The sequence below is a fragment of the Budorcas taxicolor genome, chromosome 1 (genome assembly GCF_023091745.1).
Source record: "Budorcas taxicolor isolate Tak-1 chromosome 1, Takin1.1, whole genome shotgun sequence".
NCBI classification, from domain to species: Eukaryota; Metazoa; Chordata; class Mammalia; order Artiodactyla; family Bovidae; genus Budorcas; species Budorcas taxicolor.
Genome location: NC_068910.1, coordinates 136,176,028 through 136,203,499, shown reverse-complemented (window position 1 = coordinate 136,203,499; position 27,472 = coordinate 136,176,028). Strand labels below are relative to the sequence as shown.

At 34.9% G+C, this 27,472-nt stretch overlaps 1 protein-coding gene across 1 annotated transcript in view; it reads left to right on the top strand.

Annotated features, from left to right (window-relative positions):
- The window catches only part of DLG1 (discs large MAGUK scaffold protein 1), a 264,721-nt gene that overhangs the window by 81,318 nt on the left and 155,931 nt on the right, over nt 1-27,472 (top strand). The window contains exon 4 of the mRNA XM_052646229.1: nt 11,930-12,094. Coding sequence (XP_052502189.1) covers nt 11,930-12,094 — 165 coding nt within the window. The remainder of the gene's footprint in view (nt 1-11,929; nt 12,095-27,472) is intronic.

Here is a 27,472-nt window from a genome sequence, read left to right as displayed (position 1 = left end):
TTGCTTTTCCTGCATATCCATTTAGAACTATACATGATGATGTGTCGGAGAAGGCAATGGCACCCCACTCCAGTACTCTTGCCTGGGAAATCCCATGGGTGGAGGAGCCTGGTAGGCTGCAGTCCATGGGGTCGCTCAAGGTCAGACACAGTTGAGCGACTTCACTTTCACTTTTCACTTTCATGCATTAGAGAAGGAAATGGCAACCCACTCCAGTGTTCTTGCCTGGAGAATCCCAGGGACGGGGGAGCCTGGTGGGCTGCCGTCTACGGGGTCGCACAGAGTCGGACACGACTGAAGCACCTTAGCAACAGCAGCAGCATGGTGATGTATTGGGCTTGCCAGGTGGCGCTAGTGTGAAGAACATGCCTGCCAGTGCGGGAAACATAAGAGACATGGGTTAGATACCTGGATCCAGAAGATCCCCTGGAGGATCTTCCAGTATTCTTGCCTAGAGAATTCCATGGATAGAGGAGCCTGGCGGGCTACAGTCCATAGGGTCACCAAGAGTCGGACACGACTGAAGGGACAGAGCACGCATGCACGTGATGCACGTGGTGATGTATTAATGTCTAGGCTTTCAATCTCTTTATTTGAAAATTTATTACCTTTGAATGGAGTTTTTCTTACATTCCTTTAAGAATGTATTGTTTTTTTAAAATATATATATATGTAATTTTCTTTTTCACAATTGTTACAAATGGGAAACTTGACAAGTTTTGAAAGGATATACTAAATTTAAGATAAGCACCACTTGTTTGATTATTTAACATTGAAATAGTGGAATTGTTTCAGGAAGTTGCAATAGTATATATGTCTTTTATAATTTTAAAAAGAAAATCAGTCATTAATTGATTGACTCATTCATTCATGCATTCTCCCATTATTCATTCAGTGATTATTTATTGAGTATCTGTGCTGTGGAAATATAGCAGTGAACAAAGGAAATGCTGCTCTAATTAGAAATTCTGTCAGCAAGAATGTTGGTATAAAAACTCAGTAAGAATAACTGTAGTGTGCATAATTAATGATTGCGTTTTAAGCTCTCTATTAGTTTGCTAAGGCTGTTGTTACAAAATAAACAGTGAATGGCTTAAACAACAAAGTTTTATTTTCTCTCCTGGAAGCTGAAATCCAAGATGCTGGCAGAATTGACATTTTTCTCTTACATCTCTTTCTCTGTAGTTTGCAGACGGCGGTCCTCTTGCTGCCTTTTATCATCCGGTTTCTTTTGTGCACAGGCGCCCCCTGGTGTTTCTCTCAGTGTGTTCACATTTCTTCTTTTAAGAACACCAGTCGTATTGGATTATTATACCCTACTGGCTTCATTTTAACAGAATCATTTCTTAAAAAGCCCTGTCTTGAAATACAATCCTATTCTAAGGTACTGGGACCCTAGGGCTTCAACAGATGGATTTTGGATCGTACAATTCAACCCCAAACAAGGACCTTATTATGGAAAAATTAGAATTCAAAGTTCCACAAACATGTGAGGGAAGTTTTGAATGTAAAGCATTTATGATATATCACATCCTGGAAAACATTTTATTATGAAGTTTACTGAGCATTCGTAAACCTTGTTTGAACATATTCTATCAGTAGTGATTGCCCAAAGAATAAGTAAGGGTGCTCTGATTTTTAAATATTTATTTTTAAAATTACTTGAATTTTTCAGATTAAGAAAGTCAGTGCAGCCTCTGCTTCTCAATTTGGCCACCCTATTCCTATTTGCTACTACCAAAGAAGAAATTTCTTGATCTTATATTTGGGAATGGAAGGTAGGAAAGAAGATAGAGAATATTTTGGTATTCTGAGTTTTAATTTCAAAACAGTATTATCTACATACATATATGCATGTATATGTGTATTTGGCTGTCTATGTTTGGGGGAACCTAACATAATCTATATTGTAAGGATTTCAAGTTTTTAAACAAGGAAAAAGTACTGATATTTGGAATACAACCTATTCATCAATTGGAAATTATCTATAAAATTGTGCAGCAATAGAAGTGGTAGTTCCTGATTCATCCTGCAGAGATAGAAAATAATAACTTTTGTTAAACAGTATGTTTTGAGGAGTGAAGCAAATTGGCTGTTTTCCTGGACTTAAAAGTCCAAGAGTGTGTTTGTTCTGATAGTATAGCTATGGGCATTTTTGTTTAAAGGAAGAACAAATTTACTTTAAACTATCTTTGCCATTTACTAGAATTAAAAATACATATAAAGGAAATCTTCCCCTGAATTTCATAGTCATTAACACTACTGGGAGCTCCTGGCAGAATTTCTTAAAGGTATCCTCAGTTGGTTTTAGAGGGAAAAAAGCCATGCAAGTTTGACATATTTCACAAATTTTTGTCTTTCTTTTTAATTGAAGTATAGTTGATTTATAATATTAGTTTTGGATGTACAACATATATCAGTCTTTTCATAGATTATACTCAATTTAAAGTTATAAAATATTGGTTATATTCCCCGTACTGTACCATATGTCCTTATAGCTTACTTATTTTACACTTAGTAATTTGTACCTCACATTTAAAGTGAGTAATGATTCTTGTAAATTCCATTATGTTCTTTACGTTATTCTCATAAAGGTAGGTATCTGCTATACAGACTGCCTTGATCGTTTCTCTTAGCTAACAATCACTTAACCCTCAGTGTACCTGGAAAATTATTCCTCATTCTTTGTAGGCCTTTTATTTTTTTGTTACTATTTTTATTTTTGAATACTTTGTCATTTTATAATAATTTAAGAAGAATAATAAAACACTTCGTTAGAAATTTTAATTAGAATCTAAACATAATGAATACAATTTTTAAAATTAGCTTTACTATAATTGACATAAAATAAACTGTACATATTAAAAGAGTATAATTATACAGGTTTTGACATGTGTGCACACCTTTGAAACCATCACTGTAATTGAGGTAGTGAACATATCCATCACTCCTGTAAGTTTCCTTCTTTCAATCCCTTCCTCTTGTCCTTCTCCCAGACTACTACTTGTTTAATTTTTAGATTATAGATTAGTTTGACTTCTCTAGAGTTTTATATAAATGAAATAATAAAATATAATCTATTTTATAACCTAGCTTCTTCCAGATTATTTTGTGTTTCACCAACATTGTCCCCTATATCAGTAATTCCTTCGGGTTTTTTTTTTTTTTTTTTTGGCTGAGAACTATTCTATTATCTGTATATAGCACATTTTGTTTTGAAGATATTTATATCCAAAATATAAATTTCTTTAGAGAAATGTCTGTTTAAATCCTTTGCCCATTTGAAAATTGTGTTGTCTTTTTATTGTTGAGTTGAAAGCCTTCCTTGTATATTTTGGATACTTACCTTATGCACTATTTGTAGATAGCCTTATCAAATACATGATTTGCAAATATTTTCTCCTGTGAGTTATTTTTTCACCTTTCTAATAGTGACCTTTGATGATCAAAAAAGTTTTTTCATTTATATGAAGTCAGATTTATCTGTTGTTCCCCCCACCCCCTTTTTGGTGGCTTGTGTTTTAAATGTCATACCTTAGAAACTACTGGCTAATACAAGGTTGCCTTTTCAGACTGTTCATGGGGTTTTCATGGCAAGAATACTGGAGTGGTTTGCTATTCCTAGAAAGATTATGCTCAAACTCCTTCAAGGTAGACTTCAGCAGTATGTGAACCAAGAACTTCCAGATGTACAAGCTGGATTTTGAAAAGGCACAGAGGAACCAGAAATTAAAGTGTCAGCATTCACTGGGTCATAGAGAAAGCCAGGGAATTCCAGAAAAACATCTACATCATTGACTACACTAAAGCCTTTGACTGTGTGGATCACAACTGAGGAAAAATTCTTAAAAGAGATGGAAATACCAGACTACCTGACCTGTCTCCTGAGAAACTTGTATGCAGGTCAAGAAGCAACAGTTAGAACCTTAAATGGAACAACTGACTGGTTCAAAAATGGGAAAGGAGTATGACAAGGCTGTGTATTATCACCCTGTTTATTTTAATCTCTGTGCAGAGGGCATCACGTGAAATACCAGGCTGGATAAATCACAAGCTGGAATCAAGATTGCTGGGAGAAACATGAACAGCCTCAGACATGTAGATGATACCACTCTAATGGCAGAGAGTGGAGAGAAACTAAAGAGCCTCTTGATGAGGGTGAAAGAGGAGAGTAAAAAAGCTGGCTTAAAACTTAGCATTCGAAAAACTAAGATCATGGCATCTGGTCCCATCACCTCATGGCAAATAGATGGGGAAACAGTGGAAGCAGTGACAGATTGTATTTTCTTGGGCTCCAGAATCACTGCGGATGATAACTGCAGCCATGAAATAAAAGACACTTGCTCCTTGGAAGGAAAGCTATGATAAACCTAGACAGTGTATTAAAAAGGAGAGACATCATTTTGCTGACAAAGGTCCGTTATAGTTAAAGCTATGGTTTTTCCAGTAGTTATGTATAGATGTAAGATCTGGACCATGAAGAAGGCAAAGTGCCAAAGAATTAATATTTTTGAAGACTCTTGAGAGTCCCTTGGACTGCACGATCAAACCAGTCCATCCTAAAGGAGATCAAGCCTGAATAGTCATTGGAAGGACTGATGCCGAAGCTCCAATACTTTGTCCACCTGATGCAAAGAGCTGACTCATTGGAAAAGACCGTGATTCTGGGAAAGATTGAGGACAGCAGGAGAAGAGCATGACAGAGGATGAGATGGTTGGCTGGCATCACTGACTCAATGGACAGGAGTTTGAGCACACTCCAGGAGTGGATGAAGGACAGGGATGCCTGCTGTGCTGCAGTCCATGGGGTCACAAAGAGTCAGACTTAGGTACTGAACAATACAAGGTTGCAAAGATTTGTACTTACATTTTCTTAAGACTTTTATGGTTTTAGTTTTTACATTTCGGTCTTAATCCATTTTGAACAAGCCTTTTATATATCATGTGAGAAAGAGGTCTAACAACTTTTTTTTGCATCCAGATATAGAAGAGGTATCCCTTTCTCATTAAATTTTCTTAGCGCTCATGCTGAAAATCAGTTGACCATAAATCATAGGATACATTTCTGGACTATAAATTCTATTACACTGCTCTGTGTCTATCCTAGTGCCAGTATCACAATCTTGATTCATACAGTTTTGAAGGAAGTTTTAAAATTTCAAAGTGTTAGTCCTCTACTTTGTTCTTCTGTTTCAAGACTGTTTTGACTATTCTGGGTCTTTTGCAGCCCTTCCTGAATATTAGGCTCAGCTTGTTAATTTTGAAGCAAGCCAGATGGGATTTTGATTGGGATTGCATTGAGTGATATATGAAAAACTCTTAATTGCTTTTGGAGGATGATAGGGAGACAATTTTTTATCTATTTTGAAAACTGGTAGATAAAAGAACATGTTGTTCATGTGTGAACCATACCAACAGGTAACCAAACAGTGAAGACAACTCTTACATATCCGTGTTTGTGTATGTATCTTTTAATAAATGAAAAAAGATAATAGATTGTCATCATTTTGCAACCCTCATGGAGTGAATTGATTTAGGCATTGAGTATCAGGAGCTCCTAACATTGCAAAAAGATATAACCAGACAATATGTGTTACTTGATAGAACACAGTACCATCTATAGTCTAGCCAAAAGGATTAAACATGAGACTGATCAAGCTATTGCATTCTGCTGCCAGTTTGCAGGAAGTACAGAAGCCAGGGATACTTCCCCTGGTGGCTTAGTGGTAAAGAATCTGCCTACCAATGCAGGAGACATGGGTTTGATCCCTGGGTTAGGAAGATCCCCTGGGGAAGGAATGACAACCCATTCCAGTATTCTTGCCTGGGAAATTCCATGCACGGAGGAGCCTGCTGCCCTGCAGTCCATTGAGTCGCAAAAAAGTCTGACACAACTTAGCTACTAAACAACAAAAGCCAGGGGACCACACTGAATTGTTCCATGAATATGAAGTGATTATACTGGGAAGCCTACAGGTTAAATACCTTGAGTTGCTGAGTAATTATATGGAATATAAAGAGATCAAGGGGCAACTTATGTATTAGAAGATACATAAAATTTGGTGGGGTGAGTCTGAAAGATATAAAACAAGAAATGGTTCATTTTGAAAAGGAAAGAAAGAAATCACTAAAAATTTTATGTCTTTTGAAAAGTGAAAAGACAAAATTTTTAGTGATTTCTTTCCTTTTCAGAATTTCAGTCATTTCGTTTTAAATCTTGTCAGACCCCTCCAAATTATTAATACATATGGACATTTATGGATATGCTTTGCAAATACATAACTGCATATACATACAATGTTTATACATATGTACACGTAGATAAACTATTGTTTTACTGAATTATTAATACATATGGACATTTATGGATATGCCTTGCAAACACATAACTGCATATACATACAATGTTTATACATACATACACATAGATAAACTATCGTTTAACTTTAAAATGTTCAAAATGTGTTTGTTAGCTTTGAAACATGCTTTCCTCATTCAGTAGTTGTGTCTTTATCTTTTCCCCTTAGAACAGGTAACTTTTTACCTAATTTAACTTCCACATTACATTTCCTTTCATATTATTGCTAACATAATTTAAAAACATATTAATGATAAGGAGCTTATTTCCAATTTTTCTTTATTTCAAACTAATCTATAGTGAATATCCTTCTGCATGTATTTCTCCCTAAACTTCTCCCTAAACTAAGTTATGGAGTATCCTTCCTTATAGTGTATCTATTGTTAAGGTATAGAAATGTTTAAATTTTCCTTTCACTCATTTGAGCATATAAACTTTTTTTTTTTTTTTACTTTATTTTACTTTACAGTACTGTATAGGTTTTGCCATACATTGACATGAATCCAGCACGGGTGTATATGCGTTTCCAAACATGAACCCCCCTCCCACCTCCCTCCCCATAACATCTCTCTGGGTCATCACCGTGTACCAGCCCCAAGCATGCTGTATCCTGCGTCGGACATAGACTGGCGATTCGATTCTTACATGATAGTATACATGTTACAATGCCATTCTCCCAAATCATCCCACCCTCTCCCTCTCCCTCAGAGTCCAAAAGTCCGTTATACACATCTGTGTCTTTTTTGCTGTCTTGCATACAAGGTCATCATTGCCATCTTTCTAAATTCCATATATATGTGTTAGTATACTGTATTGGTGTTTTTCTTTCTGGCTTACTTCACTCTGTATAATCGGCTCCAGTTTCATCCATCTCATCAGAACTGATTCAAATGTATTCTTTTTAACAGCTGAGTAATACTGCATTGTGTATATGTACCACAGCTTTCTTATCCATTCATCTGCTGATGGACATCTAGGTTGTTTCCATGTCCTGGCTATTATAAACAGTGCTGCGATGAACATTGGGGTACATGTGTCTCTTTGAATTCTGGTTTCCTCGGTGTGTATGCCCAGCAGTGGGATTGCTGGGTCATAAGGTAGTTCTATTTGCAATTTTTTAAGGAATCTCCACACTGTTCTCCAAAGTGGCTGTACTAGTTTGCATTCCCACCAACAGTGTAGGAGGGTTCCCTTTTCTCCACACCCTCTCCAGCATTTATTGCTTGCAGATTTTTGGATTGCAGCCATTCTGACTGGTGTGAAGTGGTACCTCATTGTGGTTTTGATTTGCATTTCTCTAATAATGAGTGATGTTGAGCATCTTTTCATGTGTTTGTTAGCCATCCGTATGTCTTCTTTGGAGAAATGTCTATTTAGTTCTTTGGCCCATTTTTTGATTGGGTCGTTTATTTTTCTGGAATTGAGCTGCATAAGTTGCTTGTATATTTTTGAGATTAGTTGTTTGTCAGTTCATTTGTGCATATAAACTGTTAAGTTTTGTAAGTATGTCTGCGTTAACTTTAATCTTACTCAGGATAAAGTTAGTAAATTCTTTTCAGGAGTTTTGAAAATAATTGACGTCTACATGTAAAAATAGATTTCTTATATCCTGTTAAATAAACTGGCTGATGTTGATTTCTTTTGTTGATGGTTGTTGTTTTCTGTGTAATTGTACCTTTTCACAGAAGGATATAGTTTAAAAAGTGATGCTGGAAGTTGTGTAGTAACTTCCAGTGGTGAAATTCATAATTAAGTTTTTAAAAATATATTTTACAGTATATATGTTTGTCAGTATACCACAAATATTTATATTCCTCACTAGTGCTGTTTCTTCTAAGAGTAATTCCTGCAAGTATAATTGCTAGAGAAGTAGAAATATTTTCAGGACTTTTAAAACATTTTACCAGATTGTCCACCAAGAAAAGACCTCTACCCGGAAGCCCATTTCTCTGAATCTTGGCATTGTAATTTTTACTTCCTAAAAAAGATGAGCATGTTTTCCTTTAAGTTTGCAGACCCAATTGTATGTCTTTTGTGAGTATCCCTTTATTATGTTTGTTGACTTATATTCTTCCCCCAGTGATTTATAAGAGCCAGCCTATAGGGCTAATAATAATCCTGTTTGTTGTTTTAAACATTTGTTTTCTTTTGTGCCTTGTTTGTGATTTCTTTATATGTGTGTTTAATTTGGGGATGGGTAGCTAAGTTTCTTCTGATTTTGTGTATGTGTTTACAGATTCCCAGCCTGGGATGAAAAACATGCGCTTTTATTTTCTACCCATTCCTATAATTATGATTTCTTTTACTGCTGTGTATGGTATGAAGTAGATTTGGTTTTCTTAAAATTACGTTAATCTTTCAAAAATAGAATGTGTGCATGTACACATGAGAGAGAGAGAAAGAGGCAAAGATTTTTTTATAATTAAAAGTATGGTTATCTAATAAATAATTTTCAGTTAGAATTTGAAAAGGCTGAGTTTTTTCTTTTTTTTTTTTTCTTGTACAAGTTAATTGGATAAGAAGACCAGACTAAATTAGCTGACTTTGGCTTTGTATGTTGACTTCACTTAAATATATCTTTAGTGATACAGTGTTCAGCTAACGTTGGGTAAAAAAAAAATGGACAAATCAGTGTTCAGGTTTCTTTTTCACCTAGCTTTGCAGTCTTATTTGTACTTATTTTTTATTGTGGTAAAAATACATATAAGATAAAATTTACCACCTTAACCATTTTTGAGTTTGCAGTTCAATGGTATTAAATGCGTCTACATTGTTGAACAACCATAACCACTTTCCATTCCCATAACTTTTAATCTAGTAAAACTGAAATTCTGTGCCTGTTGAACAGTAACTCAGAATTTTCTCCTCCCGCCAGCCCATGACAACCACCATTCTACTTTCTGTCTTTATGATTTTGACCACTCTAAGTACCTCATGTAAGTGGGGTCATAAAGTATTTGTCTTTTTGTGACTGGCTTATTTCACTAGCATAATGTCTACAGGGTTCATCCATGTTGTAACATTACAGAATTTCCTTCGTTAGGGCTGAATAATATTCCATTGTGTATACTACTACTACTACTAAGTTGCTTCAGTCGTGTCCGACTCTGTGCGACCCCATAGACAGCAGCCCACCAGGCTCCCCCGTCCCTGGGATTCTCCAGGCAAGAACACTGGGGTGGGTTGCCATTTCCCTCTCCAGTGCATGAAAGTGAAAAGTGAAAGTGAAATTGCTCAGTCGTGTCTGACTCTTCGCAACCCCATGGACTGCAGCCCACCAGGCTCCTCCGTCCATGGGATTTCCCAGGCAAGAGTACTGGAGTGGGGTGCCATTGCCTTCTCCGTCCATTATGTATATATACCTTATTTTGCTTATCCATCCATCCATTGGTAGATCCTTGGGTTTCTTCCATGTTTTAGTTACTGTGAGTAATGCTACTATGAACACTGGTGTAGAACTCTCTCTTCAAGACTGTGCTTTCAGTTCTTTTGGTTATATGCTCAGAATTGGAATTCTTGGGTCATATGGTAATCATATTTTCAATTTTTTTAGGAACCACCATACTCTTTTCTATGGTGGCTATACCGTTTTACATTTCTACCAGTAGTACAAAGCATTCTGATTTCTCTACATCCTTACCAATGTTTGTTTTCTGGGTTTTTTTTTAACCAGTCTTTTTAAAAAAATAATTCTTTTACTGAACTATAGTTGATTTACAATGTTGTGTTAATTACTGCTATACAGCAAAGTGATTCAGTTACAAATATACATCCTTTCTTATATATATAGATACATATATTCTTTTCATTCTTTTCCATTATGGTTTGTCATAGAATATTAAATATATTTCATATATTTCTCTGTGCTATACAGTAGTACCTTGGCTGTTTTTTAGTAGTAGCCATTCCAATAATTGTCAGGTGGTACCTCATAGTTTTGATTTGCATTTCTCTAATGATAGTAATGTTGAGCATCTTTTCATGTGCTTACTGGCTCTTTGTATATCTTTTTTGGAGTTCTTTGCCCTTTTTTAATTTAGTTGTTTGTTTTTGTTGAATTTTAGAAGTTTTCTGTATATTCTGGACATTAATCCCTTATCAGATATATGATTTGTAAATATTTTCTCCCATTTCTTTTTACTCTCCGGATAGAGTCATTTGATGCACAAAAGTTTGTCAGTTTTATGAAATAAAATTCATCTGTTTTTCTCTTTTGTTACTTCTCCCTTTGGTGTCATAGCCAAATGCAATATCTTAAGGTTTTTTCCTCTAACAGTTTTGTTCTTTTAAGTCTTATATTTATGCCCTCAATCCACCTTTAGTTAATTTTTGTGTATAGTATTTCGTAAGGGTCCAGCTTCATCCATTTATGTGTCAGTATGTGATTTTTTGCAGCACCATTTGTTGAAAAGAATCTCTTTTCCTACTGGATGGTCTTGGCACCCCTGTGAAAAATAATTTGTGTGTGTGAGGGTCTTTTTCTGAATTCTGCTTCATTCCATTGGTCCATATGTCTGTCTTCATGCAATAACAAACTGTTTTGATTACTGTGACTTTGTAGTAAGTTTTGAAATGAGAAAGAGTGAGCCTTTCAGCTTTGGTCTTTTTTTTCATGGTTATTTTGGCTATTTGAATCCCTTTAGATCCAAATGAATTTTAGGATGGGTTTTTAAATTTCTATAAAAAATGTCATTGGGGTTTTGATAGGAATTGGATTAAATTTGCAGTATTGCTTTAAGTACTATTGACATCTTACCAATATTAAATCTTCAACCTATGAACACAGGATGTGTTTCCAATTATTTATGTTGTCTTTAATTTTGCTTATCAATATTTTGTAGTTTTCATGGCCCAAGTCTTTGACCTTGTTGGTTGAGTCCATTCCTGTTTTTTTTTAATGCTGTTGTAAATAGAATTGTCTTCGTAGTTTTCAGATTGTATGTATATACAACTACAACCGATTGTTAATAGAAATGCAGCTGATTTTTGTGTGTTGACTTTTGTAGGATACAAAGCAGTGTCCCATTGCTTTGCTGTATTCAGTAGTTCTGACAGCTTTTTTGCTGAGTCTTTATTCATAGAAGGCAGAGATAATACTGCTTCTTCCTTTCCAATTTGATGCCTTTTATTTCTTCTTCTTGCCTTATTGTTCTGGCTACATCTTCCATGTTGAACAGAGGTGGTAAAACTGATCCAAATTAAACACAATATACATTCAAGTTTTCCCCTGATGTTGCAAGCCTTCAGCAGACTCAAGATTTGCAAAATTATATCAGACGGATTATGCCTGTTCAGCCGTTACTTAGGTGGGAGCGACAGATTTCTGGTGTTTCTTACTCTGCCATCTTCCCAGATTGTCAATTATTTTTAATAATCAGATAACTTTATTAAAATATTGGCATGACTTTAAAATGGAGAACCATGTCTCTCAGACTTACTATTAAATCATAAAATACACTTTTCATGTAGCTAAATATTATTATTTGGGTAGTTATGAAAATCATGATTTGAATCGAATTCATGTTACTTTTCAGAGCTTTCTCATATTTAATAATATTTTGTGTTTTACAGAAATACCGGTATCAGGATGAAGATACACCCCCTCAAGAACACATTTCTCCACAAATCACTAATGAGGTGATAGGTCCGGAATTGGTTCATGTCTCAGAGAAGAACCTGTCAGAAATTGAAAATGTCCATGGATTTGTTTCTCACTCTCATATTTCACCAGTAAAGGTAAGATAATAACTTAATTTTGTTGCTATGAATTATTTGTTACTTTTGTTATTAATGCTTAGAAATGTTCTTTAATGTATGATTTTCCGACCTTAGTTGTTTCTGGTTTTTATAGTTGTAAGAAATTTCATGTTCTTTATTAGCCTTCTAAAGATATTTTAAAACTGTATTTTATAAAGAAATTTTATTCATTGATACGATCTTGAAGCCTAAGAGTTCTCATGAAGGAAATAAGTATTATATTTCAAATACCCACAATGAAATATTTTTAAACTTGTAAAAAAATAAGTTAGTAGGTTCAGAAAAAGAGCTAAACAGTATCTTAAAGTCCAACATGTGGCTTTACCTGACACCATCCCCTTGTTTCTCCCCTCAGAAGTAACCACAGTCCTGGTTTCACGTGTTTAGATTTCTAATCAGTATATTATTTCTTTGGCCTGTTTTTGTTTTATATAATTGGAATTATACTACGTGTAATTTCAACTTGCGTTTTTTGCTCAACATTATATTCTCAAAATTCATTATTTTCATTGCCCTAGAGTTTTCTTTTTTATGAATATACTATAATTTACCTTACTTTTGATGGCTGTTATTTTCAGATTATTACTAGTGTTAAAAATATGGTTAAAATTGTAGGTTATATATAACATCTTTACGGATAACACCAGATTATTTTTCCAACTGGTTGTATAATTTATATTTTCAACAGCAGTATGTAACAGTTTTAATTGATCTATAGTCTCAGTTGGTTTTTTTTTCCCCAGAAAATATCCAGCTGTTTTGGATTTGAAGTAGCATCTTACTGTGACTTTAGTTTTTATTGCACTGTTTGATAATACTGATCATTTAGACTTCCTATTCTGTGACATACTTTCTGAAGAATTTTTTTCATTTTTGTATTGGATATTTCTTTTTACTGATTTGTACAAGTTCACTATATATTCTAGATTCTAATCCTTTGTTAGTTGTATGTATTTTATATAAGAATCATTTCCTACTAGTAAACCTTAAAGTGGATTTTATAATTCTCTTTGAGGGATGAATTCATATTACTGGTTTAAAAGTTTAATGATTATATAGTATCACTAAGATTTTTAATTAATCATTTTTCTAGGTATTTGTCCATGTCATATTTACTTTGAAATATTTTCAACATCCTATTTTTTTTAAATGTCTACAGCATATTTAGGTGTAGCCCCTTTTTCATTCCTAGTATTGATTTATGCCTTTTCCCCCCCTTGATTATTCTTGCCGAAGAAGGGTCACTTTCAGAGAACCATGTCTTTTACTATAAAACAGACTGATGGTTGCCAAGGGAAGGGGGTTGGAGGAGGGATGGATTGGAAGGTTGGGACTAGGAGATGAAAGCTTTTATATGTAGAATGGATAAACAAAAAGGTCCTACTGTATAGCACAGAGAACTATATTCAGTATCCTATGGTAAACCATAATGGAAAGAGTATTAAAAATGTATATATGAAAAAAATGTATATATATTTATAACTGAATCACTTTGTTGTACAGCAGTAATTAATACAACATTGTAGATCAACTGTATACCTAAATAAGTAAATAAGAACATGTCTTTTAAAAGAAATCTTCTCCTGTGCTCCTCTCCCATGCTGCCACACCTGCCCCATTTCATATACACATATACATATATATATACACACACGCACATGCTTATGTACATATATAAATGTGTGAATAGCCTCCATATCAGTCAAAGATTGTGTTTGGCAGAGGCAGTCTGATCTTCCCCTGGAAGGATAAATGAAAGTAAAGTACACAGGGGGAAAAAAATCAGTTGGCTATTAGTGACAGAGACAGTTTTCCTTCTATTTTTTTTCCCTTTCTCCTCTTACCAGTATTGTTTTATTTTTTCGTGCTTTTCATGAGTTTATTCTGTTTGATATATTTTTTCCCCCTAGCTTGTCAGTTTGGTTGCTTATTACGTTATCAGCTTTTTATAATGCTATTTGAATTTGTAAATTTTCCTTTAAATAGCACTTTGTCTGTAACCTACAGGTTTAATATGCAGTGTTTATCATCATTCAAGCTTTTTATTTCCATTGTGATTTTTCTTTGCCCCATGAGTTGTTTAAAAGTATTTTAATTGCATTGCATGCATGCTCAGTCATGTCTGACTCTTTGCAACCTTATGGACTGTAGTCAGCCAGTCTCCTCTGTCCATGGAATTTTCCAGGCAAGAATACTGGAGTAGGTTGCCATTTCCTACTCCAGGGAATCTTCCCAACCCAGGGATTGAACCCATCTCCTGTGTCTCTTTCACTGGCAGGTAGATTCCTTACCACTGCACCATCTGGAAAGTCCCTTCATGTGTTCCTTTCAATTTTATTTTTTCATCTCTTTTCCTTCTTACTAGCTTGGAGGTTGTTCTGTTTCTTTTCCTTTAATGGTCATTCTAGAAATTGTTTTAGAAGCTTTAATATAAATGTTTCACTTACAGAAATTTAAACAATAAATTTACTCTCATTTTGAACAACAAAAGAACCTTAGAAGACAAATTTTAAGCACTCCTGCCTGCTTTCTATGCTGTTCTTATCAGCCTATGCCTGTTTTCTCTTGACTGAATTAATAAAACCTATTTCTTCAGTTGAAAATCCCTCCCAGGTATGTATGATTCTTGTTTCTAATATTTTGGATTTCTGGTGGTTATAATTGTTAAAAATTGTCCAAAGTCAGTTTGCACACACTGAAGCTCTCAGTTTTTTTGTAGATGTTTGGTAGTTACTTCTGTAGGTATGCAGATTCTCATATAAGCAGACATTTAAACAGATAATGAGCCAGGTAGCATAAAGTGTTATATATAGCTTCTTTAAAATTTATTTATTTATTTATTTGGCTGGGCTGCATCTTAGTTGTGGCATGTGGAATCTAGTTCCCTGACCAGGGATTGAACCCAGTTCCCCTGCAGTGGAAGCGCAGAGTCTTAGCCACTGGACCTCCAGGGAAGTCCCTTAGCCTCTTTAAATATGATGAAGCCTCAACTTTCTGTTGTTTCAAAAAATGCTCACTCTCGGCAAATAAAACAATATTCCAGAGACCAAGATTTTGTTAAATAGAATTTCTGGACATCTTGGGGATTAAACCTAAGGTGCTATCCCTAAGGCTCTAAGCCTCTTCAGAGACTTTTCTTTCCCTTGTACATGAGTGGATTGCGTCTTTAATTCAGCCAGTCCATATAAATGAAGTATAATGAATTTCAGCAGTGAAAGCCCACTTCATTCATTATATTTGGGGAGCTTTTGGTGTTGATCAAAGATTGATATAACAAAATTCCTACAGTAGCCATTTACTTTATACTTAAATGTTAGCTGACTGGTCTAGGAATGTGAATTCTTGATTAGGACAACTGACTGTCCATAAAGTAATGGTTCTCAGCTGTGGCTGAATATTGAAATCACTTAAAAAAGTTTTAAAATTTATATCTCAGAGATTATGATTTAATTGTTCTGGGATAGAGTCTAGCTTTGGAGAGTTACAACAGTTCTCTAGGTGTTTTCTGATAGATAGCTACTGTTGAGAAACACTGCTCTCGAACCTAGCTTAACTGAACCACCATACACATCTTTACTGTCTGTCTTGAAGTATTTTAAAGTAAATTTCTGACATCTCTTAATTTAATCCTCACTCTGCAGTGAGACTAAGTATTTCCAGTTATTGAAAGAGAAAATGTTATTACTTTTTAAAGATTTTCTTTCACTTGCTTCCTTAATTTGACTCCTTTTCTCCTGATTTTCTTACCATAAGAGAACTAAGTCAGTTTTGCCATATTCTTTTGGTATCTGCTTTAAAAATGCTTTTGTCCATTGCAGTTACTTATTAAATGATAAAGGATTATATCTCTCATCACATTTTCCCCCTTCCTGGGCTTTTTAAAGACAAGTTTGACAGTTCAGTTCAGTTGCTTAGTTGTGTCTGACTTTGCGATCCCATGGACTGCAGTGCGCCAGGCCTCCCTGTCCATCACCAACTCCCGGAGCTTGCTTAAACTCATGTCCATCGAATCGGTGATGCCATCCAACCATTTCATCCTCTGTCGTCCCCTTCTCCTCCTGCTTTCACTCTTTCCCAGCATCAGGGTCTTTTCCAGTGAGTCAGTTCTTCATATCAGGTGGCCAAAGTGTCGAAGCTTCAGCTTCAGCAGCAGTCCTTCCAATGAATAGTCAGGGTTGATTTCCTTTTAGGATTGATTATTGTATCTCCTTGTTGTCCAAGGGACTCTCAAGAATCCAACACCCCAGTTTAAAAGCATTAATTCTTTGGGACTCTACTTTCTTTATGGTCCAGCTGTCACATCCATATGACTACTGGAAAAACCATAGCTTTGACTAGAAAAACTTTTGTCAGCAAAGTAATCAGAACAAGATCCGGTTTTCCCCACAGTCAATATCTCCCATCAGGAAGCTTCCATAAACCTCTTGTCCTTATTCATCAGAGGGCAGACAGAATGAAAACCACAATCACAACCACAAAACTAACCAAACTGATCACTTGGACCACAGCCTTGTCCAACTCAATGGACAGCCTTGTCCACACAGCCATGCTGTGTGTAGGGCCACCCAAGATGGACAGGCCAGGGTGGAGAGTTCTGACAAAATGTGGTCCACTGGAGAAGGGAATGGCAAACCACTTCAGTATTCTTGCCTTGAGAACACCATGAATAGTATGAAAAGGTTGACAGAGGTTTATTTAAAGAAGTATGTTATGGAGCTTAAAATTTCCTTTACTATTAGTTATAAACCACACCTTTTTTGTATTTTATCTTTTCTGAAATTGGCTTACGTCTTACAGTTTGCTGGTATTATACTATTGCCATAGTGAAGTGGCAGTTTGAGTATTGGTATGCAAGTCTTTGACAAATTTTGGTTAAAATCAATAAAATACTAGCCTCAAAGCACCTTAGTGTACTATGGTAATAATTCAGCTGGTCTCATTGGAAAGCAGCTGAATTTATCACTCCTTGTATGCCATTATCTTGCTGTTTCTCATTTTGTTTTCTTGTATAAGATATTAACAGCATCAGTCTCTGAAATAGTTATAGATAAACTTCTGGTGCAGTTAGGTAGAGAAATTGGGTATCATCATTGTATTCTCCGTTTTTCTTGCTGGCTCTCTTGATTTATATCTGGGAACTGATAAGGATTTTCTTTACCATTAGAAGAAATTACCTAACTTCTCTTTCACCTGTTTCTAAGTCATACTTTACATCTTACTGTTTTTAAGACATTTTTTTTTTCCTATTATAAACTTGTTTTACACATTTTCTCATGTTAAATTTTTTTTAAACCTGATACATAATATTACATAGTATATTTGTACTTCGATTTGATGAACACTTCTGGTGTTCACTATTTGTTATTTCCATTTTTACTAGCTTTCATAAGGAAGGCTGCAATGAATCATCATGGGGCATGTAAAGTATGTTTAGGTTGTTTTCTTAGAATGGTTTTCCAGAAGTCAAATTATTGGGTCAGAAATATAGACTGGATTTTTGAGAGACTATTTTCTGATACATTTGTAATTTAAGAATTATTAAAATGTGCCACTTGGGGTATTTCTTCCTGCTTCTCCTGTCTCATGCATAGATTAAAATTTGAGGAGGGAGCATAGAACTGGGGTAGTATAATAGCAAAATGGAGGTTACTTTGTGTTAGAAACCAAATTTTTAAAAAGCAGCCTTATTTTGACATAAGGCAAGTTTTAATTTTTAAAAATTTTTACAAATAGCTGCAGATGTTTTAGGAAGCTTAATAATGAAGTATGTTTTATTTAAAATATATATAAGATTACCAGATTAGCAGTCTTTTTTTTTTTTTTAAAGCTAATATAAAGAGCTTCGCAACTTTTATAGGATTGTGGTTGGAATGAAGCAAGTAACACTGTACTATACATAGAGTTCAGTTCAGTTCAGTCGTTCAGTTGTGTCCTACCCTTTGCGACCCCATGAATTGCAGCACGCCAGGCCTCCCTGTCCATCACCAACTCCTGGAGTTCACTCAAACTCGTCCATCGAGTCAGTGATGCCATCCAGCCATCTCATCTCTGTCGTCCCCTTTTCCTCCTGCCCCCAGTCCCTCCCAGCATCAGAGTCTTTTCCAGTGAGTCAACTCTTCGCATGAGGTGGCCAAAGTACTGGAGTTTCAGCTTTAGCATCATTTCCCTTCCAAAGAAATCCCAGGGCTGATCTCCTTCAGAATGGACTGGTTGGATCTCCTTGCAGTCCAAGGGACTCTCAAGAGTCTTCACCAACACCACAGTTCAAAAGCATCAATTCTTTGGCGCTCAGCTTTCTTCACAGTCCAACTCTCACATCCATACATGACCACTGGGAAAAGCATAGCCTTGACTAGATGGACCTTTGTTGGCAAAGTAATGTCTCTGCTTTTGAATATACTATCTAGGTTGGTCATAACTTTCCTTCCAAGGAGTAAGCATTTTTTAAATTTCATGGCTGTATATGGATTATTATTTTTTTAATTTGAAAAGTTACCTTCGAATAGTAGTGATTTGCAGAGTAGAATGTAAATTAGACACTACTTTTGTTGTTCACAATTCTTATGAATGTTAATAGAAAAATAAGATTAATAGATGATTGCTTTAAAAATAAACTGTTAGAATATTAGTTTTATTTATTAAATAACATACATTTAGCATTTATTAAACATCTGTGCTGATAAGTTTGTTAAACTTCAGTGACTGGTATTTTTTTATGGGGAGATATTATAACATGGTATGATGTAACATGAAAAAGAGAGAAATTAAATTCTTGAAGTATTCTAAAAAGAAAGTTGACGTTTGGACAAGTGCTGAAGGATGTGTACAAGATGTCAATTCAGAGAAGACAGTTACTGGAGAAAATAAGTACAGTGGGAGGGTGATTGTCTGAGGAAACTGTAAAAATGCAGAGAAGTTCATGAACTGTAGCTGATGTTTAGGATGGTGGTTAGGAAATGAGGACAAAGTAAGAAAGACCTTGATCCTGAGCTTATGAGTGGCCCTATGAAGGTTTTGCCACCATGAAACATGCTGTAAAATAATCTATCAAGGTGTTGTAGTGTTAATGCTGATTCTCTTTACTGAAGTAATGAATGAAATAAGATAGTGATTGAAAGTTACTTAATTCTGTTATTAGCATAAAACATAAAAGTATGATTTGGACTTCCCTGGCAGTCCAGTGGTTTAGACTGTGCTTGTACTGCAGGTGGCACTGGTTTAATCCCTGCTTGGGGAACTAAAGATGCCATTAGGTGTGGCCAAAAAAAATTGATTATTTTTTAAAAGTAGTTGTGATTTAGGACTCTAAAAGGGAAGTTTCTTGCCAGTGCTAAACAGTTTCAAGAAAGAAGTTGGCGACGTTGAAAAATCGTAACCCAAAGGATACGGACATAGTGGGTCGATTTCTGAGGTATATGAGAATCTTTAAGGTTAGATTTTAAATAGTTCTAAATATAGTCATATGATAGATATGATAAAAACAATGTTTAAGATTCTTTAACTGAAAATGATCTAAGAATTAGGAAAAATGGCCAGAACTGTAAATTGAACAAGTAAAATCTCAGCCTTTTTCAAAATAGATTTGAATCTAGAAGGAGTGACAAGGGTGCGATGGCTGAGTATAAGATGTTACAATGGACATTGGATAAATAAGAGTTCGTGTTTTGACTTTGTCTTCGGTGACAAGGAAAATTATTTTTTATGTGCAAAGTAAATGTAGTTGAGGGACTTGAAATTGAAGACAGAACCAGGTATGTGAACAGATAATTACTTTAAATAAGTCTATCTTCTAGCCTGGAAGCATTTAATCCAGTAGTACTAACAGCAGCAGTTAGTAGTTTTTTTTAATACTGTGAGAAACAGGGGTAGCAGAAGAATGGATATAAGCAAACATGTGGCTATGGAACTAAAGGCTACAGGAGTAGAATCTTTCCCACTTTGAATACATACTGAGTACTTTTTGAAATCAACTTTGTTTTCACAACTCCAGAGCATCTTAAAATACTGTTGAATTTTATCTTTCTTGGATGACTCATGTACTAAGTTGAGCACACAGTTTGCATATAATATGACCACTAGATGGCGCTCATACAGAAGGAATTTGTGTATAAATGATCAGGTAAATAACAAATCTGTGTTATTAAACTTCTTAGTTTAATCTTTTCTTAACTTAGCACAGCTGCATGTTTTAAAATTTAGTAAGCCATATTATAAAGATAAAAAGGTAGGAAAATGTTATGTTGCATTTATAGTATTGTTGACTTTGTGGTTACTTAGTAATTTTTTTTCAAATATTTTAGAGGTTCAGTATTGTTTTTCCTCTCATCCTTCAACCTTTAAAATATTTTCACCAAGATTGTTTAATCAGTGCCTTTGTTACTATATCTTAAAGTCTTCTGGGTTTATTTGCAAGTTTCAAAATGTATATAAGTAATTGAGGGCCTATCCTGTAGAAATTTTTGAACTGTCTTTATTTCCGTATATAATGTTATAAAATAAACATTTCTCATAGTCATAAATTTTTCATGATCATATTTAAAGTATGTAAAAATCCACTAAATGGATATACTTTGTTTAATTATGCTTTCTGCTATTGTGTATGTGTGGGTGTGTGCGCACACGCGCGCGTGCACACTCAGTTGTCTCCAACCCTTTGCAACGCTATGGACTAGCCCTCTAGGCTCCTCCATCCATGGAATTTTCCAGGCAAGAATACTGGAGTGGGTTGCCATTTCCTCCTCCAGGGGATTTTCCCAACCCAGAGGTCGAACTTTCCTGCGTTGGGAGGTGGATTCTTTACCACTATGCCACCTGGGAAGCGTCCTCCTCTTGTTTAGAGTTCTGCTGTAGATAATATTATCGTTCTTTGAAAAAGAAAGATTAAGCTATACAGAAAAAAGAATACTAGGTGTGGAGTATAGCTCAGTAGTAGAGAATTTGACTGTAAAAATAAAATGTTAATTCTTCATATATCGTATTAAAATCTTAATAGTGTTCTCTTCGGTGATTTAAACATTGTGTGGTATTTTTTAAAGTATACTATTTTAAATAGACTTTTCAAATTCTATAATTAAAATTTTGTTTTAATGCAATAGAGTATCTTTCAGCTTTGCCACATAGGTTGGGTTATTTTAAAGCAGAGATCAGTGAGGACTTGGGTGCCTTCTGCTTCCCAATCAGATTGTATGAAACCAGTTGTGAGTTAGGTACATACACGGTTTTGTGTGCGGGTGTTGACTATGGGCAATCGATGAGATGATCCTAAATTTCTGTAGCTAGGTAATGGGACATTTTCATGAAGAAACCTGTCTCAAAGATTTTTTTAATGTCATTGGATTTACATAGGAAATTTATATATTGCGAAGTATTTCTCATCCTGTGTATGGGATGGAATATTCTGTTAGTTTTTAATTGTTCCCAATTAAAAGCTCCCTAGCATAAGAAATTATTGTATATGAATGACTGTATGTTGATACTGTTTTCAACTTGGGTAAGATATTTGCATTCAACATTTGTTTTCAATATCATCTTTACCAATCCAGGGTAACAGAATCTATATAAAATCTAGGTTTCTACCCTAATTTTCCATCATATATGGGTCAAGACACACATTTAGGGGTGAAACCAATTACTAGAGCATTTGTATAAACCACACTAATTGGGCTTCCAGGGGGTGCTAGTGGTAAAGAATCTCCCTGCCAGGGCAGGAGACACAAGAGACACAAGTTTAATCCCTGGAGATTGGGAAGATCCCCTGGAGAAAGAAAATGGCAGTCCACTCCAGTATTCTTGCCTGAAAAATTCCATGGACAAGAGGAGACTGGCAGGCTATAGTCTATGTCGTCACAAAGAGTCTCACTTGTCTGAGCCCACAACCAATTACTAGAGCTTTTGTGTAAACCACACTGATGAGTACCTGGTCCATGGTAAGATTTTTTATTTTTAGGGTTATTTTTCTTTAGAGAGTATTCTTAGTTCTTTGTCTACCCTTAGTGTTTGCTCTATTCCCCTACCCCCAAATAGATAAGACCAGTCTGTGTATGGCCATAAAACTGCCAGCAACTGTTTGTGGAGTCCTTGGGAGAAAGCAAACTTTGCTATAATCTATCACAAAACATATTACTTCCAGCAGTCCCACATGACTCTCAACCCTTTTGGGGCATGTGTTTGTATCTTAGAGGTGGAATCATAGAGACAGTGTTTGCATCTTTTCTTGCCAAATCAGGATTTGTAGTAGACCTAGAGGTTGTGGTTTGCCAATGCCACATTCCAGTAGGCTGCATTTAGTTGGTGCCGGTAAGCAAAAGTAAGCAAGATTTTGTAGATCTGCATCTGAAAAAAAATATTCATGGCTGAGGTTGGGAATTATGATACGGTTATATCAACTTTAAAATTGAATTACTCAACTACTAGTAAATTTTGAAGTAGCATTTTTATTCACATATTGTTTATAATGGCAATATATTGTGTTATATACTAATGTAGCACAGTATTAAGCGGACAGATTTAGGAGTTTCTGGTTCTCAACTTGAGGGTGCTTATTTAGGGGCTATTTAAAAGTGAAAATTCTCAGATCTCCCATACCCCTAAAAATTCTGATAGGGAGAGGATACCAGTCTGCATTGTTTTTTTTTTTTTTTTAAACAAGCACCCTAGGTGATTCTGAGGTGGACTGCTGTGTGGAGAAATACAGACCTAGATATTAGATGTTAGAAAGTATCTATTTAACAAACAGTGTTATTTTGTGAACCAGAGTATTATTTATGTAGTATTTTTATAGAAAAAAGGTTTTATTGGCTATAAAATAAAAAATTTAACCTTTTTGTATTTTTACAAATTCATAACTTGATAATCGTAATGTTTATAACGTATTTGAGAAGGATGATGCTGATAACAACGCTTTTTTTATCTCAGAAATACCAGAAGCCAAATACTTATTTTGCTAATTATTCTGTCATCAAACTCAGTTAATCAAAGCACTTAAGACCAATATATTACATAAAATGGTCAGGTTACATTCCAAATGGACTTCTCTGTGTCATTAGATCCTCAGAGTTTAATGTAGATGGTACCTTTTAAAACCTTAGTGCTGTTTAATGTAAGTGCCTTCTCGATGTAGAAATTTATATCTGAATGAAAAAGACTCCTTTAGTAAAATTGTTTTAAACAATTAGAAGTATTGGCAGAGAGAATCTTCTTGTATTTTTAAATTCAGTTCATATTTATAATTTATTTAAGCAGTGAAGATGCCATTGGATTTTACTTCAGACTGTGATTGAACTTGGTAATCCAGGATTTCTCCACCCAGTGCATTAAATCAGGCAGCCCCAAAGGGTCTTAGTAGTCCAGTGTTTATAACATCCTTCTTTACCTGCTAATCGAGCTCACTTCCTGGATTTCAGTCCGTCTAGTTATCAGCTAACAAAAGAACAGCTTTTGGTTCCTGCAGACGCTGGTGAAAAAATAATCATGAGAAAGAAATCCACCTTATGCCGTCTTTTTTGCCTACAAATATAAACTCAGCCATCATACAGCTAACAACAGGTACAGAGGAAAGATGCAAGCTCTTTCATGGGAAGAAATTACAGAGAAAATGAGCATCCTTTCTCAAGGTTTTTATTTTCCCTGATCTACAAGTGATGCTGCTGTAATTCTAGCTGCAGTTTTTACTGATCATTCACCACTCAGCAGCTGGTAGAGAAGTAAGACTGCTTGGCAACCACCTGCAGGGCTGCAGAGATGAATTACATTTTCGGGAACAACACACTTCTATACTCTCGCGCCAGTCGAGGAGGCAATACTAGCTCTAGCCATGGCTCAGTAGGCCCAAAGCAAAAACACTGGGCAAAAAAGGGCTCATCAGATGAACTGCAAGCTGAGCCAGAACCTTCACGCTGGCAGCAGATAGTTGCATTTTTCACTCGAAGACACAGCTTTATTGACTGCATCTCGGTAGCCACCAGCTCCACCCAGGTAACATACCACTTGTTGAAATTATTTTCAGTATATTTTGGTTTGTGTTGCTTTGCAGAAATGTATTAGTATAGATTTCTTATTATTAAAACATTATCTTACGCACTGAAACCCTGGGTGCGCAGAAATGTGTTTTTTCAGTCCCATCTATGCAGCTCTTTAGCACAGAAGGGGAAACAAAAATATTTTCCCTTTTGCTCTTATGTAATGCCAAACAAAACAGCCTCAGATTCTGTTGAATGACTTCTCTAAAAATATAAAGCCATTCATACATAAATTAAAATGTGCGTTAATAATGCTTGTCTCCTTATTTTCAGACTGTGTTAAATGCTATAAAGTATGATGTCTGACAAAAGAAAATATCTGTTTAATTTTTATATGTCATTAAATAACCTCAGGGAGATTGTTGCAGTGAATAAGCAAGAAAATTTGAAGTATTTTTATTTTCTAGTGTTTTGAGAATAGATTAAATTGAATACAGTTGGCTATTATTGTACATGCTGATATCTTAAAGTTATTATAGTATGGCTTATTCAAAGGATTTAATGAATCCTTCCATTTCTGTAAATATATTACCTAGGGTTAATTTGAGAGCAGTAAACTTGCATAACTACATGATAATAATAAAATTTTATCATATATTCAGTTGACAGTTCAAAGAGCTGAGTAAACACTAAAAGTCTCCAAATTTTAAAAAGATGATGTAAAACAACTTTTTGAGGAGTATTAAAAATGTAAGGAAATATAAAGTTAATAATTTGATGAAATACCTATTATTTGGTATTAAAGGAGGATTGGGGGAATATTTTTATTTTAAAACATGGTTTTAGTAGATATTCATTCAACTCTAGTAAAAATGAAAGCATAACAATTAGTCTAATTTAAAAACAAGATGAGAATGCTGTTGTCCTTTGACATCAATCGTATTTAAATTAAAATGTAGACACATACCTTAGGGCCTTTTTAAAAAATATTCATTTAATTGAAAACCATCTTTTAAAAAAAGAATTAGAAGCAGCATAGTAAGTATAAAGTAACTGTCAAAGCTTCTTGATTTTGGTTTTAGAATTGTCTTTCAATAATTTTTATTTTAAAATCTTAAATTTCTTAAGTGAAAATATTGTATTTGTTTTTCTTACATTTTTGAGAGAGATGAAATTACTTGGTTAGGGAGAGTCGTTAATAGTTTATAAGTAGGCGGTGAAGTTACTTAAAACTTAAGAGGCAGTGATTCATTTAACCCTTAGATTGACTTCTGCCCCAAGAATTTAACTAACTTAATTTTAACTGCAATTACATATACCAAAAAGGGACACAGGGGCTAAAGCGTGGCATTGTTATTCATTGTGGATTAATAGTAAGTGATATTTCCATTGTCAGTGAGAAAGTTATGTTAAAAACTTCAAATACACACTACTATATGTGTATATGCACAGACATAACCATTGATATATAATTCATCTTATAAAGGACATACAAAAACAACCAAATAGTTTACATAGAAAGCTATTGAAACCACACAATTTCATTATAGTTACCTAGGAGTTGGGCCATAAAGCTACTATTGCATTGCACTAAAATAGTCAGGATTTTAATGAAAACTCTATTTGTAGTTGATCCTACAAAGCCATTTAAAATTTTATCTTCCTCCCATTTGGTTCATATCACTTAGGTATACTGACAAATGACTTCTTTTTATTTCTTTCAGCCCTCTTTCTGTTACTTATTTTGTCTTTTTCATTACCTTTGTATTTCATATCTGTAAATATAGACTTTAGGTCAGAGTTTTAGCTTCTATTTCTCCAGCTCTGGAGTACCAACATAGCATTTTTCATTCTGTGTTGTTTTCCTCACTGATGAGTTGGATATTTTGTATGTCAAAATCTTTTGTTGTAACTCACTGAAATTCATTTTACAAGATGAAATGTAATAGGACTGAGAATGAATGTGAGACCTATTTAGATGTTAGTTAATCCTATGATACATTTTTATGTTTCATTTACTGACTCATAAGTTTTATTTTTTAGCACCAGAGGATTTTTATATTGTTAAAACAAAGTAGATTAATGAAATTTTGTAGTTTATTGAGCATATGCTATATACCTATGAATATATATGTACAATAGTGTTTTGTTCTATCATTATAAATAGCAACAGTGATTACCAGGTCTCCTGTTTCACTATTGTCAGAAATATTCTTTTCTAAGATTTGATAGGAAGATTAACTTTGATTCTAATTCCTTATAACTATGATGTATGGTGCTTTTATGGAGAAGGCAATGGCACCCCACTCCAGTACTCTTGCCTGGAAAATCCCATGGACAGAGGAGCCTGGTAGGCTGCAGTCCATGGGGTCGCTAAGGGTCGGACACGACTGAGCGACTTCACTTTCACTTTTCACTTTCATGCATTGGAGAAGGAAATGGCAACCCACTCCAATGTTCTTGCCTGGAGAATGCCAGGGACGGCGGAGTCTGGTGGGCTGCCATCTATGGGGTCGCACAGAGTCGGACACGACTGAAGTGATTTTGCAGCAGCATGGTACTTTTAGCATTCTGGAGAGCTGTTATTAAATGCAGTTTTACTAATTTGAAAGTAATTACTCTGATTTAATATCCTGTCAAATGTCCTCTATAAATAGAAAACTTACAGATTCACTTAAATTGTTCATCTGTTTAAGATATTTGTGTTTACAACTATGATTTTGTGTCAGATTCTACTGTAACGTGGAACTTAGTAGAAAAATCATTAATATTTTTTAAATGTTAGGAAAGCCAAGTGATTATAGACTTCTCCAAGACCTCTCCCTCAGCTTCTCAGATGGGGCTTGCCGTGACGTTGGTGCTCAGTAAATGTTTATGGAATTGACTGATAATTAGTTTTCATTTCTTTCACCTAACACCTTGTTATCTTGTGACCTTCCAAAATATGAAACCTAATCTGAAACCTCTTGGGTACCTATCTTCATTGGATTCACTCTATTGCCATCATAAGTGCCTTTGATTCTTCACTGTAGCCCATCTCTTCCTCACTTCCCTTTTCTTCTCCTCTCTTCAGATTTTCTTCAAGCTACACAAACCCCCCATCATTTCCTCACCCCTTTACCCAGTGATGATAACCATACAGTTTGTAAATTGTCACTAATGTCTGTCATTTGGCTGTATCCCAAAAGTTTACATTGTGAATTTTTTTTAAATGTTAAGCTGAGTTTCTTGTGCATTATTTTACTTTGGTGTAAGTTTTTCTATTTTGAGCTCCATTACTACTTATGTTCTTAATTTTGATTAGTCATTATAGAAAATTTGGGATACTCATTGTCGAGCCCTCCTCAGTTCCTCATCTCAGCCTTCTTTCTGTTTTTGTATTTATGATCCTTTGATGTCT